This window comes from Cebidichthys violaceus, unplaced genomic scaffold (genome assembly GCF_023349555.1).
Source record: "Cebidichthys violaceus isolate CVI_PGR_0920_01 unplaced genomic scaffold, fCebVio1.0.p SCAF_44, whole genome shotgun sequence".
NCBI lineage: Eukaryota > Metazoa > Chordata > Actinopteri > Perciformes > Stichaeidae > Cebidichthys > Cebidichthys violaceus.
Window position 1 is genome coordinate 538,047 of NW_027176639.1, and position 13,034 is coordinate 551,080.

The 13,034-nt window shown below is 38.5% G+C and overlaps 1 protein-coding gene across 2 annotated transcripts; it reads left to right on the forward strand.

Moving 5' to 3' along the window:
- Positions 1-1,035: 1,035 nt before the first annotated feature.
- Positions 1,036-13,024, forward strand: lrpap1 (low density lipoprotein receptor-related protein associated protein 1). Of its 2 annotated transcripts, none has more exons than XM_068729087.1 (8): positions 1,036-1,315; positions 1,998-2,142; positions 4,106-4,236; positions 5,123-5,243; positions 6,097-6,252; positions 11,317-11,399; positions 11,730-11,906; positions 12,383-13,024. In XM_068729087.1, the coding sequence occupies exons 1-8, from the start codon at positions 1,142-1,144 to the stop codon at positions 12,449-12,451; spliced, it is 1,056 nt and encodes a 351-aa protein (XP_068585188.1). In that variant the 5' UTR covers positions 1,036-1,141; the 3' UTR covers positions 12,452-13,024. The 2 variants fall into 2 exon arrangements, with proteins under 2 accessions (XP_068585188.1, XP_068585189.1); XM_068729088.1 differs by having other exon boundaries at positions 2,004-2,142.
- Positions 13,025-13,034: the final 10 nt, after the last annotated feature.

Below are 13,034 nucleotides of genomic sequence, written 5' to 3' on the forward strand. Positions count from 1 at the left end.
ATTCAGTGCGGTTATTGCGATGTATTGGCATCGATGTTGTGCAAACTATTGTGTCAAGCGGAAACAGTTCAATCATAAAATAGATAAATAGATCAATAATAATAAAGCAATGATTGCCCTCATTCTGTCTCATATACTGTACATTATATTAGCTTGGCTGGTATAAATATGAGATGAACAATATCAATCGCTAACTCATACTGTGGGTGTGTGTGTGTCTTCAACTCTTTTGAATTCTTTTGTCTCAAACACAACAAATGTTCAGACATTCTTACCACAGTAATACGAACACCTAGAATAACACAAATATAGTCTGATAGCTGGAAGTAGTAAAACAAGGCTCTATGATTTATTCCCTTTGTTTTGCCTCTCATGTATTAATTAGCATATAATAAAACAAAACAATATATTAGATAAATAAAAATAGAAAATGAAAAGTTCACGCTTGTCCACTGGAAAGCCAATTGTCTTTTATCATCTTAATTGAGCACAAATTAAATAACAGAGAAAACAAAACAGCAATGCAGGTTTATATGTATATTACAACAAATAAACAAAATACATAGTGGGATTTAGAAAAAAACGTAATATTAAATAAATTTAATTGTGCTTGTGAATACAGCATGTTGTAATTAATACGATTTTTTTTTTTACCATTTATGTAGGCGAACATATATCACAAATATCCACTTTTTTCTGCGAGGCAAAATACACAAATATCAGAGAAGTCAGTACATTTTGCTGATTGAGACTTACAGGAACATCTGTTAAGAAGCCCTTAATCAAGTGTGTGTGTGTGTGTGTGTGTGTGTGTGTGTGTGTGTGTGTGTGTGTGTGTGTGTGTGTGTGTGTGTGTGTGTGTGTGTAGAAGCCGTGGAGCCTTTCTATTTGCTCACAGTCGGTTTTTTTTGCAGCCTTCGTTGTAAAGCGACCTTTTCAGGAATTGTAGTTCAAAAAGCTCGCATCCACACATGAGGGGCCGAGACAGGAAACTACATATCCCAGAATGCACGGTTTACGGAAGTGCCCGGCACATGACTTTGGGGGGTACAACCAGCTTACCACAACAGAGGCGTTTGCGTAGTGTTGTCCCCGGTTGTTACCAAGCTAGCTCTCGTGTCTTTGTGTGGTTGTCTTGAGGATGAAGCTGCGGTGTTTACTCGTCGCGCTGTGCTTCGGTGTTGGTGCACTGGCCGGGAAATACACTCGTGAGCTTAACGAGCCCAAGCCGAGCGACGGCGGCGGCGGCAGTGATGGGCACCCGGTGGAATTCAGGATAGCTAAATTGAACCAGGTGTGGGAGAAGGCGAAGAGGGTAGGTCTACACGAGACGAGCTGGTGACCTGTTAGCCTGTAGCGTTAGCAAAACAAAGCTAACGCTACAGCAGTCTTAGTCTTGCTCAGCTGCTTACAGGTGTGATCATAGTAAGCCTCGTTGAAGATGCAGCCTTGATGCACGCAGGTTAAATTAGATAGGAGCAGAGGATGCACTGCTGTACTGCTATACTGCACATTTCTCTGTGCATTGTTTTACAGCAAAGAAGCTGTGGAGTAAAGCCTGGTACCGGAGTGTTGCTAGATGTTGTAGTCTGCTAACTGAAGTTATAATTATAATAATAATAATACATCAATCAGTAAGAACATTTTGTTGGTAAATGTGGACAGACAGGTGCAGACCAGAGTGAACTTCAATGCATCACCATCAAGTAAAGTCAAGTTGCACAACTCTTCTCCGGCGCGCCATGATTAATTCACCAAAGTGATTAATAAGACAAGATGGCTGAATCAGAGTGGCATGTCCCAAATGTTGACGGCTCACTCGGACCACACAGAGCAGATGGGGATTAGATTTGGCCTTTTACCTGTGCAGCATGTGTTTCATTTGCATGAATAAAATAACCTAAAAGTGTCACTTCTTTGCAGCTGTCATGCACCGTATGAAGTACGCACCACCTTCTGTCTGAACTAACGTGTTTTTTTTGGTTTGTTGTTGGTAGCTGCAGTTGTCCCCGGTGCGGCAGGCTGAGCTGCACAGCGACCTGAAGATCCAGGAGAAAGATGAGCTGCAGTGGAAGAAGGTGAAAGTGGAGGGGCTGGATGAAGGCGGGGAGAAGGAGGCCCAGCTGCGACGAAGCTTCAACGGTGAGACGGCTAAAATGTTCACACCGTAGTTAATGTGGTGTACTTTGCCCTTTTTTTGGCTTGTAGAATAACTAAAGCGGCACTTTGTGCTGCATCAGCCAAGAATGAAGTAGAACTCTTGGTCCCGATCGAGGACTGTTGCCAAACCGCTCTTGGCAAATTATCCATTATTACGGCTTTTATCCACACTCCATACTAAAAGTCTTAGCCTATGAATTTAGCGTGCAAAAGGTACGAGTGTGCATGAAACATTTGTATAAATAAATATTCATATGTGATTATGGAGCTCGCCGTCATTAGAGGATGAAAACATCCCACAATTCTTTGCTCCTACTGGTCGTGTAGGAAGCTAATTTTAGGTTCATTATGATGGGGAATGAAGTGGGATTAACAGATCCAGATGTGTATATATTCATTTTATAATAAAATATGTTTTTAGTTTTGCAAACCAGCTGATAAACGTGCTTGGATCTAGACCGTGCACACTTTATCTGAGCTTTCGGTCTGGAGGACCTTCAGTTTTACAAACCTGACGTGAGAGTATGCTGTGCATGTTGCATTATTGATACTAAATTGCATGCAGGACCGGCATATTTTGACAATCAAATCCTTAATCCAGTCCTGATTAAATCCGGGGGGGGGGGGGGGGGTTGTGTGTGTGTGTGTGTGTGTGTGTGTGTGTGTGTGTGTGTGTGTGTGTGTGTGTACACCTCAGTACCTGCAGGCAATGAACCATCCAGATGGAGTCGTCTGTTTAGCGCTCTGCCACGATCAGCCGGTCGACACTTCCCCCCCCCCCATTTAGCAACCCGAGCTGCACCCAGCTCCTCTATTTCCTCGCTCCCCAGCGGTTGAAGTGACCTTCCAGCTGTAGGCCGAACCAGCAGAGTGACTCTCCTCTTGTAGCTTAATACAAACACTTTCGAGGAGGACCTCAAGTCACCTCATCCCCACTGAATCGAGTCCTTGAGTCGTTTTAATTGGGCTCAAAAGTCGTTTCTAGCTTTCCCTGTTTTTTCTTTTCTTTTCATCGCACTTTTCTCGAGTCTCTCGGCTCTCTACGCCTCGAGACGCCGGCTGACACCTTGCTTGTTGTTAATTGGGTGGTCTGGGAATGATTTGCGCACGTTGCAGATCGCTCGGGTCACGAAACTCTGCTGAACCCGTGAAACGTGAAGCAACGGTTCCGCAGAGATTGTCTACGAGTTCTTGCATCCTCGCACGTGGACGCTCACCTGATGAAATATATGTAGTTAATGAGTGACGCTGATGGGTTACCAACCGTTTGAGGTGATGCTGAATCAGCGGCTGCAATAACGGTTTACTACAGCAGAATAATGAGGACAGAGCTTCTTCAGAGCGAAGTCCAACTTTGTATTGTCCTGTAGCGGTCTAACATGTTGAGACGCTCACTCACTCCGTCCTGGACAACAAGTATGTTTGAGTTTGTGCCCTGACAGTTTTTGGATGCAGATCGCTCTCATCGTTATCAGTTTTTATCGGGTTAAGAGCAGCGTGACAAACGACACGTGGAAGTCACCGACTCTGTGCTACTCGCGTCAACGGGAAAAGTGACGTTAGTTTGTTTTTCGATGAGCTCTTGTTAGATTCCTCGACTCTGAAGCTCGTTTCTTGGCCTTCGCTGCTTATTTTCAGCAGAGATGCTGCTCCCTTTGCTGTTTTTAAATAAATAAATGTGTATTGTGGCTTTGATATTAATGAGATGCTGTCAAGGGTTGTGGGCCTCTGGGTAATATTTGATGTGAAATGTTTTAGCGTCTTTCTTAAATGATGAATATATTTGTGTCGTAGTCACTTTAGATTTCCTCACCTGTCAAACTGTTTCCTCTCACGACGGCCTCAGTTGTTCCTCCTTACAGGCTCATGTTAGCATCATTTATCGCAGCAGTTGTAAGCTTTTTTTTTTTTTTTTTTTTTAATAAAAAGTCTGTTTGTTATGTAGTGATCCTGGCCAAATATGGAATGGATGGGAAAAGAGACACCCGACCACTGGAGAGCAACCACCTGAAGGACCACGACACCAACGAGGGAGACGCGTTTGACGATCCTCGGCTGGACAAACTGTGGAACAAGGTGTGTCCTGATTTTATAGAACTAAATGCCCTGAAAAGGTTCTGACCCAGCAGCACCAGTAGTGCTTTGATGGAGCTTTTGCATTTGGCACAGTAACTGCACTCTTGTGCCTAAAACATTATTTTCAGAAGCTTGGCCCAAATCAAATGTCCGCACTCACACACTTTGATGCCCTCTCCTGCAAAGTCCAGGAGGGTTTAGGGCTCTCGCACACACACATTTTGAGCCCTTTTTTTATTAGCGCTTTCTGCAGACTTTGTCTCAGGGAATTACCCACAATTCATAGCAATGTGACGTTATACACGGGGTTACCAAAGGAAGCCGGAGACGTAAGAAGAAAACGGTAAACAAAGAGGACGGCTCATTGGTGTTCAGCCTGACACATTAAGTTTACGCTGAAACATTAAAGCAGGGGTATTCAATTCAAATTTTCATTTTTATTTTCACCTCAGGTTGATGGCAGAACACTTCAAGGTGTCACTCAGAGAGAACCAGGACATTCTGATGTAGCATTTCACAATTAAAGCCCTTCAAAATCTCATGCATGAGACAATTTGTGATTTGACGTTAGTCCGGATACAACGGCGTCTGGGTCCGGATCCGGACCGCGGTCTGCCTATTAGTGACCCCTGCATTAAAGGGTTAACGATGAAACATAAAAACACATGAGAGCCGAGGAACGAAGCAGCTTTATTCATCAAACGTTTAATTTTGTTATTGAAGATGTTTGGACAAAAACAAGTAAATGGATTATTTGACAATTACTCATCTGGAAGAAAAAAAAAAACAGTCAGAAATCTGAAATAAATCATCACAATTGTACATAACGTTTCCGTTACGGTCATGCGATTAACACTGCCTTCTACAACGACTGTTCCCCCATCAGGCCGAGAGCTCAGGGAAGTTCTCCAACGAGGAGCTGCTGAGTCTGAAGAGGGAGTTCCAGCATCACAAGGACAAGACCCACGAGTACAACATCCTCATGGACACGGTCAGCAGGACCGAAGGTGGGCTTCGTCAATCGCTCCCATATCTGCTTTGCTGCTGAGCTGAGGTGTCACACCACCTTTAAGCCCTCTGCTCCTCTTTGCCATCCACGGTGGTGGTCACGTACGTAGGTGGAAGGTGTCGGCCGCGCTCCATCGGCGTTAGTCACGTCCCATCGAGCTGTGACTTTTGAGCCGAGCCGACAAGCCCCGCCCACACTGTGTTTCAGATAGACGCGGGAAGGAAAGGCAGGTCTCCTCCGTTGGAGACGTGGCTGAACTTTGCAGCGGTTTTCGTTGTGCTGCTAGCGTTCCAAGCCAGCGGTGTTTTTCTGCTTGTCTGATGCATTTAAAGATCGAACCGATCACAAGGTGCCTTGAGAGGAGTGTCCGTGCACCTTCGACCACACACACACACACACACACACACACACACACACACACACACACACACACACACACACGTTAGTCTTTATTTTGCCTTGTTTTTTTTTTTTTCTTTTGATCCAAATGTCAACTATTGTGCCAAATGGCCTTTGTTGGCTTTTTGCCTCCTCACCTTGTCCTACGGTGAGACAGGTATTGTATAACCACACACTGTGGTATCAACCGATGAGATTAGACTCATACGCTACTCAAGGTTTGGTATGGAAAGATAAATGTGATATATATGATGAAAAAGCCCGTCCAGTGAAATGTTAGAAACTGTTTACAGGTTTTATAGCTACCACTAACCTCTCCTTATTAAATGCTGTTCTTCTTTGTCCCATTTATTGCTTTAATTTCCTCCCCCTTCTCTTCTTCTCTCTGTTCTTCATGGATTCTTTTGTTTTTCTCCTCCCGTCGTTCTCTCTCCGCCTGTTCGCTTCTATAGAAATACACAAGAACGTGATATCGTCCCTGGAGGGCGACGCCAAAGAGCACGTTCTGCACCAGAAGCACACGGACCTGAAGCAGAAGATGAGAGACCTCAACCAGGGCTTTGAGCGCCTCCGCAAACTCAGCCACGAGGGCTTCACTGAAGACAGTGGTGAGAGAGAACACACACACACACACACACACACACACACACACACACACACACACACACACACACACACACACACCATATCACAGTTGGCAAAGGTTGACATGCTACAGCTTAATTTAAGTGTTTTGGTGCTTTTGGTTCACATCGCTGCATCCATTCGGGGATGTAAATCAGCTCATCATTGTGTTGTTTAAATTGGGGAAAACATTCATCCTAATATGTCAAGAAAATGTCATAGTATGTCATAAAATAGTCACGGTATATTATGACCGAAAAAAAAAATCATGTCATAGTAAAAATGTCCATGATGTCATGAAACGGTCGCAGTATAGCGTTCCATAAAACAAATCATAGTATAGCATGTTGAAAAAAAATCATAGTATAGCATGTTGAAAAAAAATCATAGTATAGCATGTTGAAAAAAAGTCATAGTATAGCATGTTGAAAAAAGTCATAGTATAGCATGTTGAAAAAAAGTCATAGTATAGCATGTTGAAAAAAAGTCATAGTATAGTATGTCGGAAAAAGTCATAGTATAGTATGGCGAAAAAGTCATAGTATAGCATGTTGAAAAAAGTCATAGTATAGCATGTTGAAAAAAGTCATAGTATAGCATGTGGAAAAAAAATCATAGTATAGCATGTGGAAAAAAAATCATAGTATAGCATGTCGAAAAAAAATCATAGTATAGCATGTCGAAAAAAAATCATAGTATAGTATAGCATGTCGAAAAAAAGTCATAGTATAGCATGTCGAAAAAAAATCATAGTATAGCATGTCGAAAAAAAATCATAGTATAGTATGTTGAAAAAAGTCATAGTATAGTATGGCGAAAAAAAATCATAGTATAGCATGTCGAAAAAAAATCATAGTATAGCATGTTGAAAAAAAATCATAGTATAGTATGTTGAAAAAAGTCATAGTATAGTATGGCGAAAAAAGTCATAGTATAGCATGTTGAAAAAAGTCATAGTATAGCATGTTGAAAAGTCATAGTATAGTATGTTGAAAAAAGTCATAGTATAGCATGTTGAAAAAAGTCATAGTATAGTATGTCGAAAAAAGTCATAGTATAGCATGTTGAAAAAAGTCATAGTATAGTATGGCGAAAAAAGTCATAGTATAGCATGTTGAAAAGTCATAGTATAGCATGTTGAAAAGTCATAGTATAGTATGTTGAAAAAAGTCATAGTATAGCATGTTGAAAAAAGTCATAGTATAGCATGTCGAAAAAAAATCATAGTATAGCATGTTGAAAAAAAGTCATAGTATAGTATGGCGAAAAAAGTCATAGTATAGCATGTTGAAAAAAGTCATAGTATGGCGAAAAAAGTCATAGTATAGCATGTTGAAAAGTCATAGTATAGCATGTTGAAAAAAGTCATAGTATAGCATGTTGAAAAAGTCATAGTATAGTATGTCGAAAAAAATCATAGTATAGCATGTTGAAAAAAAGTCATAGTATAGTATGTCGGAAAAAGTCATAGTATAGTATGTTGAAAAAAGTCATAGTATAGCATGTTGAAAAGTCATAGTATAGTATGTTGAAAAAGTCATAGTATAGTATGTCGAAAAAAGTCATAGTATAGTATGTCGAAAAAAAGTCATAGTATAGCATGTTGAAAAAGTCATAGTATAGCATGTTGAAAAAAAGTCATAGTATAGTATGTCGGAAAAAGTCATAGTATAGCATGTTGAAAAAAGTCATAGTATAGCATGTTGAAAAAAGTCATAGTATAGCATGTCGGAAAAAAGTCATAGTATAGTATGTCGAAAAAAAGTCATAGTATAGTATGTCGGAAAAAATCATAGTATAGCATGTCGAAAAAAAATCATAGTATAGCATGTCGAAAAAAAATCATAGTATAGCATGTCGAAAAAAAATCATAGTATAGCATGTCGAAAAAAAATCATAGTATAGCATGTTGAAAAAAAATCATAGTATAGCATGTTGAAAAAAAGTCATAGTATAGTATGGCGAAAAAAGTCATAGTATAGTATGTCGAAAAAAGTCATAGTATAGCATGTTGAAAAAAAGTCATAGTATAGCATGTCGAAAAAAATCATAGTATAGTATGTCGGAAAAAGTCATAGTATAGCATGTTGAAAAAAGTCATAGTATAGCATGTTGAAAAAAGTCATAGTATAGCATGTTGAAAAAAGTCATAGTATAGTATGTCGAAAAAAAGTCATAGTATAGTATGTCGAAAAAAAGTCATAGTATAGTATGTCGAAAAAAGTCATAGTATAGTATGTCGAAAAAAGTCATAGTATAGCATGTCGAAAAAAAATCATAGTATAGCATGTTGAAAAAAAGTCATAGTATAGTATGGCGAAAAAAGTCATAGTATAGCATGTTGAAAAAAGTCATAGTATAGTATGGCGAAAAAAGTCATAGTATAGTATGTTGAGAAAAGTCATAGTATAGCATGTTGAAAAAAGTCATAGTATAGTATGTCGAAAAAAATCATAGTATAGCATGTTGAAAAAAAGTCATAGTATAGTATGTCGGTAAAAGTCATAGTATAGTATGTTGAAAAAAGTCATAGTATAGCATGTTGAAAAGTCATAGTATAGTATGTTGAAAAAAGTCATAGTATAGTATGTCGAAAAAAGTCATAGTATAGTATGTCGGAAAAAATCATAGTATAGCATGTCGAAAAAAAATCATAGTATAGCATGTCGAAAAAAAATCATAGTATAGCATGTCGAAAAAAAGTCATAGTATAGTATGGCGAAAAAGTCATAGTATAGCATGTCGAAAAAAAATCATAGTATAGCATGTCGAAAAAAAATCATAGTATAGCATGTTGAAAAAAAGTCATAGTATAGTATGGCGAAAAAAGTCATAGTATAGCATGTTGAAAAAAAGTCATAGTATAGTATGGCGAAAAAAGTCATAGTATAGCATGTTGAAAAAAAGTCATAGTATAGTATGTCGGAAAAAGTCATAGTATAGTATGTTGAAAAAAGTCATAGTATAGTATGGCGAAAAAAGTCATAGTATAGCATGTTGAAAAGTCATAGTATAGCATGTTGAAAAGTCATAGTATAGTATGTTGAAAAAAGTCATAGTATAGCATGTTGAAAAAAGTCATAGTATAGTATGTCGGAAAAAATCATAGTATAGCATGTTGAAAAAAAGTCATAGTATAGTATGTCGGAAAAAGTCATAGTATAGTATGTCGAAAAAAAGTCATAGTATAGTATGTCGAAAAAAAGTCATAGTATAGTATGTTGAAAAGTCATAGTATAGTATGTTGAAAAAAGTCATAGTATAGCATGTTGAAAAGTCATAGTATAGTATGTTGAAAAAAGTCATAGTATAGTATGTCGAAAAAAGTCATAGTATAGTATGTTGAAAAAAAGTCATAGTATAGTATGTTGAAAAGTCATAGTATAGTATGTTGAAAAAAGTCATAGTATAGCATGTTGAAAAGTCATAGTATAGTATGTTGAAAAAAAGTCATAGTATAGTATGGCGAAAAAGTCATAGTATAGTATGGCGAAAAAGTCATAGTATAGTATGGCGAAAAAGTCATAGTATAGCATGTCGAAAAAAATCATAGTATAGCATGTTGAAAAAAAGTCATAGTATAGTATGGCGAAAAAAGTCATAGTATAGCATGTTGAAAAAAGTCATAGTATGGCGAAAAAAGTCATAGTATAGCATGTTGAAAAGTCATAGTATAGCATGTTGAAAAAAGTCATAGTATAGCATGTTGAAAAAAGTCATAGTATAGCATGTTGAAAAATCATAGTATAGCATGTTGAAAAAGTCATAGTATAGTATGTCGAAAAAAATCATAGTATAGCATGTTGAAAAAAAGTCATAGTATAGTATGTCGGAAAAAGTCATAGTATAGTATGTTGAAAAAAGTCATAGTATAGCATGTTGAAAAGTCATAGTATAGTATGTTGAAAAAGTCATAGTATAGTATGTCGAAAAAAGTCATAGTATAGTATGTCGAAAAAAAGTCATAGTATAGCATGTTGAAAAAGTCATAGTATAGCATGTTGAAAAAAAGTCATAGTATAGTATGTCGGAAAAAGTCATAGTATAGCATGTTGAAAAAAGTCATAGTATAGCATGTTGAAAAAAGTCATAGTATAGCATGTCGGAAAAAAGTCATAGTATAGTATGTCGAAAAAAAGTCATAGTATAGTATGTCGGAAAAAATCATAGTATAGCATGTCGAAAAAAAATCATAGTATAGCATGTCGAAAAAAAATCATAGTATAGCATGTCGAAAAAAAATCATAGTATAGCATGTCGAAAAAAAATCATAGTATAGCATGTTGAAAAAAAGTCATAGTATAGTATGGCGAAAAAAGTCATAGTATAGTATGTCGAAAAAAGTCATAGTATAGCATGTTGAAAAAAGTCATAGTATAGTATGTCGAAAAAAATCATAGTATAGTATGTTGAAAAAAGTCATAGTATAGCATGTTGAAAAAGTCATAGTATAGTATGTCGAAAAAAGTCATAGTATAGTATGTCGAAAAAAAGTCATAGTATAGCATGTTGAAAAAGTCATAATATAGCATGTCGAAAAAAAGTCATAGTATAGTATGTCGGAAAAAGTCATAGTATAGCATGTTGAAAAAAAATCATAGTATAGCATGTCGAAAAAAAATCATAGTATAGCATGTCGAAAAAAAATCATAGTATAGCATGTCGAAAAAAAATCATAGTATAGCATGTCGAAAAAAAATCATAGTATAGCATGTTGAAAAAAAGTCATAGTATAGCATGTTGAAAAAAGTCATAGTATAGCATGTTGAAAAAAATCATAGTATAGCATGTTGAAAAAAAGTCATAGTATAGCATGTTGAAAAAAAGACATGGTTCAGTTTCTGTGTCACAGATTTTAATGCAATCTTTTACATTTTGTGTCTGATCCAAATTGCTGAGCCTCTAGGCTTGTTTCTTGTAACGCGTCTGCTGTGACTGCTCCTCTTCAGAGCTCCCTTTGGACTGCTCCTGTATTGGTAACGCTCCAGACCGTCTGCTCGGAGTGTTCGTCTCCTAATCTCAGGGTTCTGTTGGTTCCTCCTCTGCAGAGTTCCGGGAGCCCCGTGTGATTGAGCTGTGGGAGGCTGCCAAGAGGACGAACCTCAGCGAGGACGAGTTGGACTCTCTCAAGGTAGCTCGTGCGTTGACCCTCTTTTGGACAGGTCTGCTTCACCGCGTTTTTGTTTTATCACAACAATAAGTGCTACTTGTGCATGGAGTGCACTCCCATCTCTCTCTGTGCCCCTTTCACCCTTTGTCCCAAATCAACTGTGAAGAAACCAATTGAAATGTCCACCCTGTTTAAGTATATCTGGCTTTAAGATCAGTTGCGTCAAAGGGTAACGTTTCCTCTCCAGTCACAACTGATTTGCATCTGGAGTATTATTTTGCATGTAGCTGAAGGGTAGCTGAACTTAAAGCCCCTCTGGTGTTCACCTCCCTCCTTTCCTTGTTCACTTAGGAGGAGCTGCGTCACTTTGAGACCAAGGTAGAGAAGCACAGCCACTACCAGGAGCAGCTGGCACTTTCCCACCAGAAGTTGCGACACGTGGAGTCTTTAGGAGACAAAGAGCACATCAGAAGGAACCAGGAGAAGTACGAGACGCTCGCTGAGAAAACCAGGGAGATGGGTTACAAGGTAAGGAGGGACATGAAGTTCCTCCGTTAGCTCTTGACTCTATATTTTGCCATCAAACGGCACAAAGCTACCGTCCAATGCTCGCCTGCTGTAGAAACTAATAACGTTGCAAAATGGGCATGAATAAAACATTGCATAGTGCTGGGGAAAAAAAAGCAGTTACAAAGAAATAAGGGACACGGGTTAAGAACTCTTAATGTTGGTCCCCTTGTAGGAAAGCAGAGTCTTATTTATAGACTTGCAACTCGACTGTTTCTGGTCGTAAAACTAAAGGTTGCAAAGTGTTCAAGAACTTCAAAGGGAATCAAACCTCACGAGAAAAGTGTGTCGCATCATTGTGGTCATCAGGAAAACAATGGATAGGATAAAGCAGGCATGTTAATTGATGTGTTTAAACACTGGCACCGTGTATTTATTTATTGGTATACAAGGTCATGTTTAAGTATATCACAATCATGTGTTGTGTTTGATTTCAGATGAAGAAACACATGCAGGACTTGTCCAACAAGATCTCCCAGGAGGGACTCCAGCACAATGAGCTTTGAGAGGCTCGGATCATGAGGACCGTGACTGAACTGAAATAATATTCCCTCTTCAATCACCACGACTGGAAAAAAAAAAAAATCACTTTTCTACTTTTCTAGTGTTATTTGACATTGATTTATTTTGTTTAGGCGTCGATGAATCGTGGGTTGTTTGTACATAATATGCGTACTAGTCTGGTACTACATTTTATTTTGTGCAGGTGTAGAAGAAATGTCTGGCTGAAAATGTGGCCGTAATCCCAAAACGGCGACATTTGGTGGGGGTGGCTGGTGAGTGACGGGGAACGGAAGTTGAGTCACTCTTAATCACGTGAAGGAGTTCAGTCGCTGAGCGGACGGTTGATGGTCCTGAGGAACAGCCGACCGCCTGCGCTAGTACTCCACATTGTCCACACCCTTCTAGATCGGGTGTTTCTACTGTAGTAACTTGTACCTCAGTCTGCTGTCTAATCAATTTAAAACGAAAGCAAGGAAACCTGAAAAGATAAATGGCAATCTTTAATGTGTAAGATACAGGTGCCAACAACATACAAACGGTAATATTTAAAAAAAAAATATATATATATATATATATATATATATA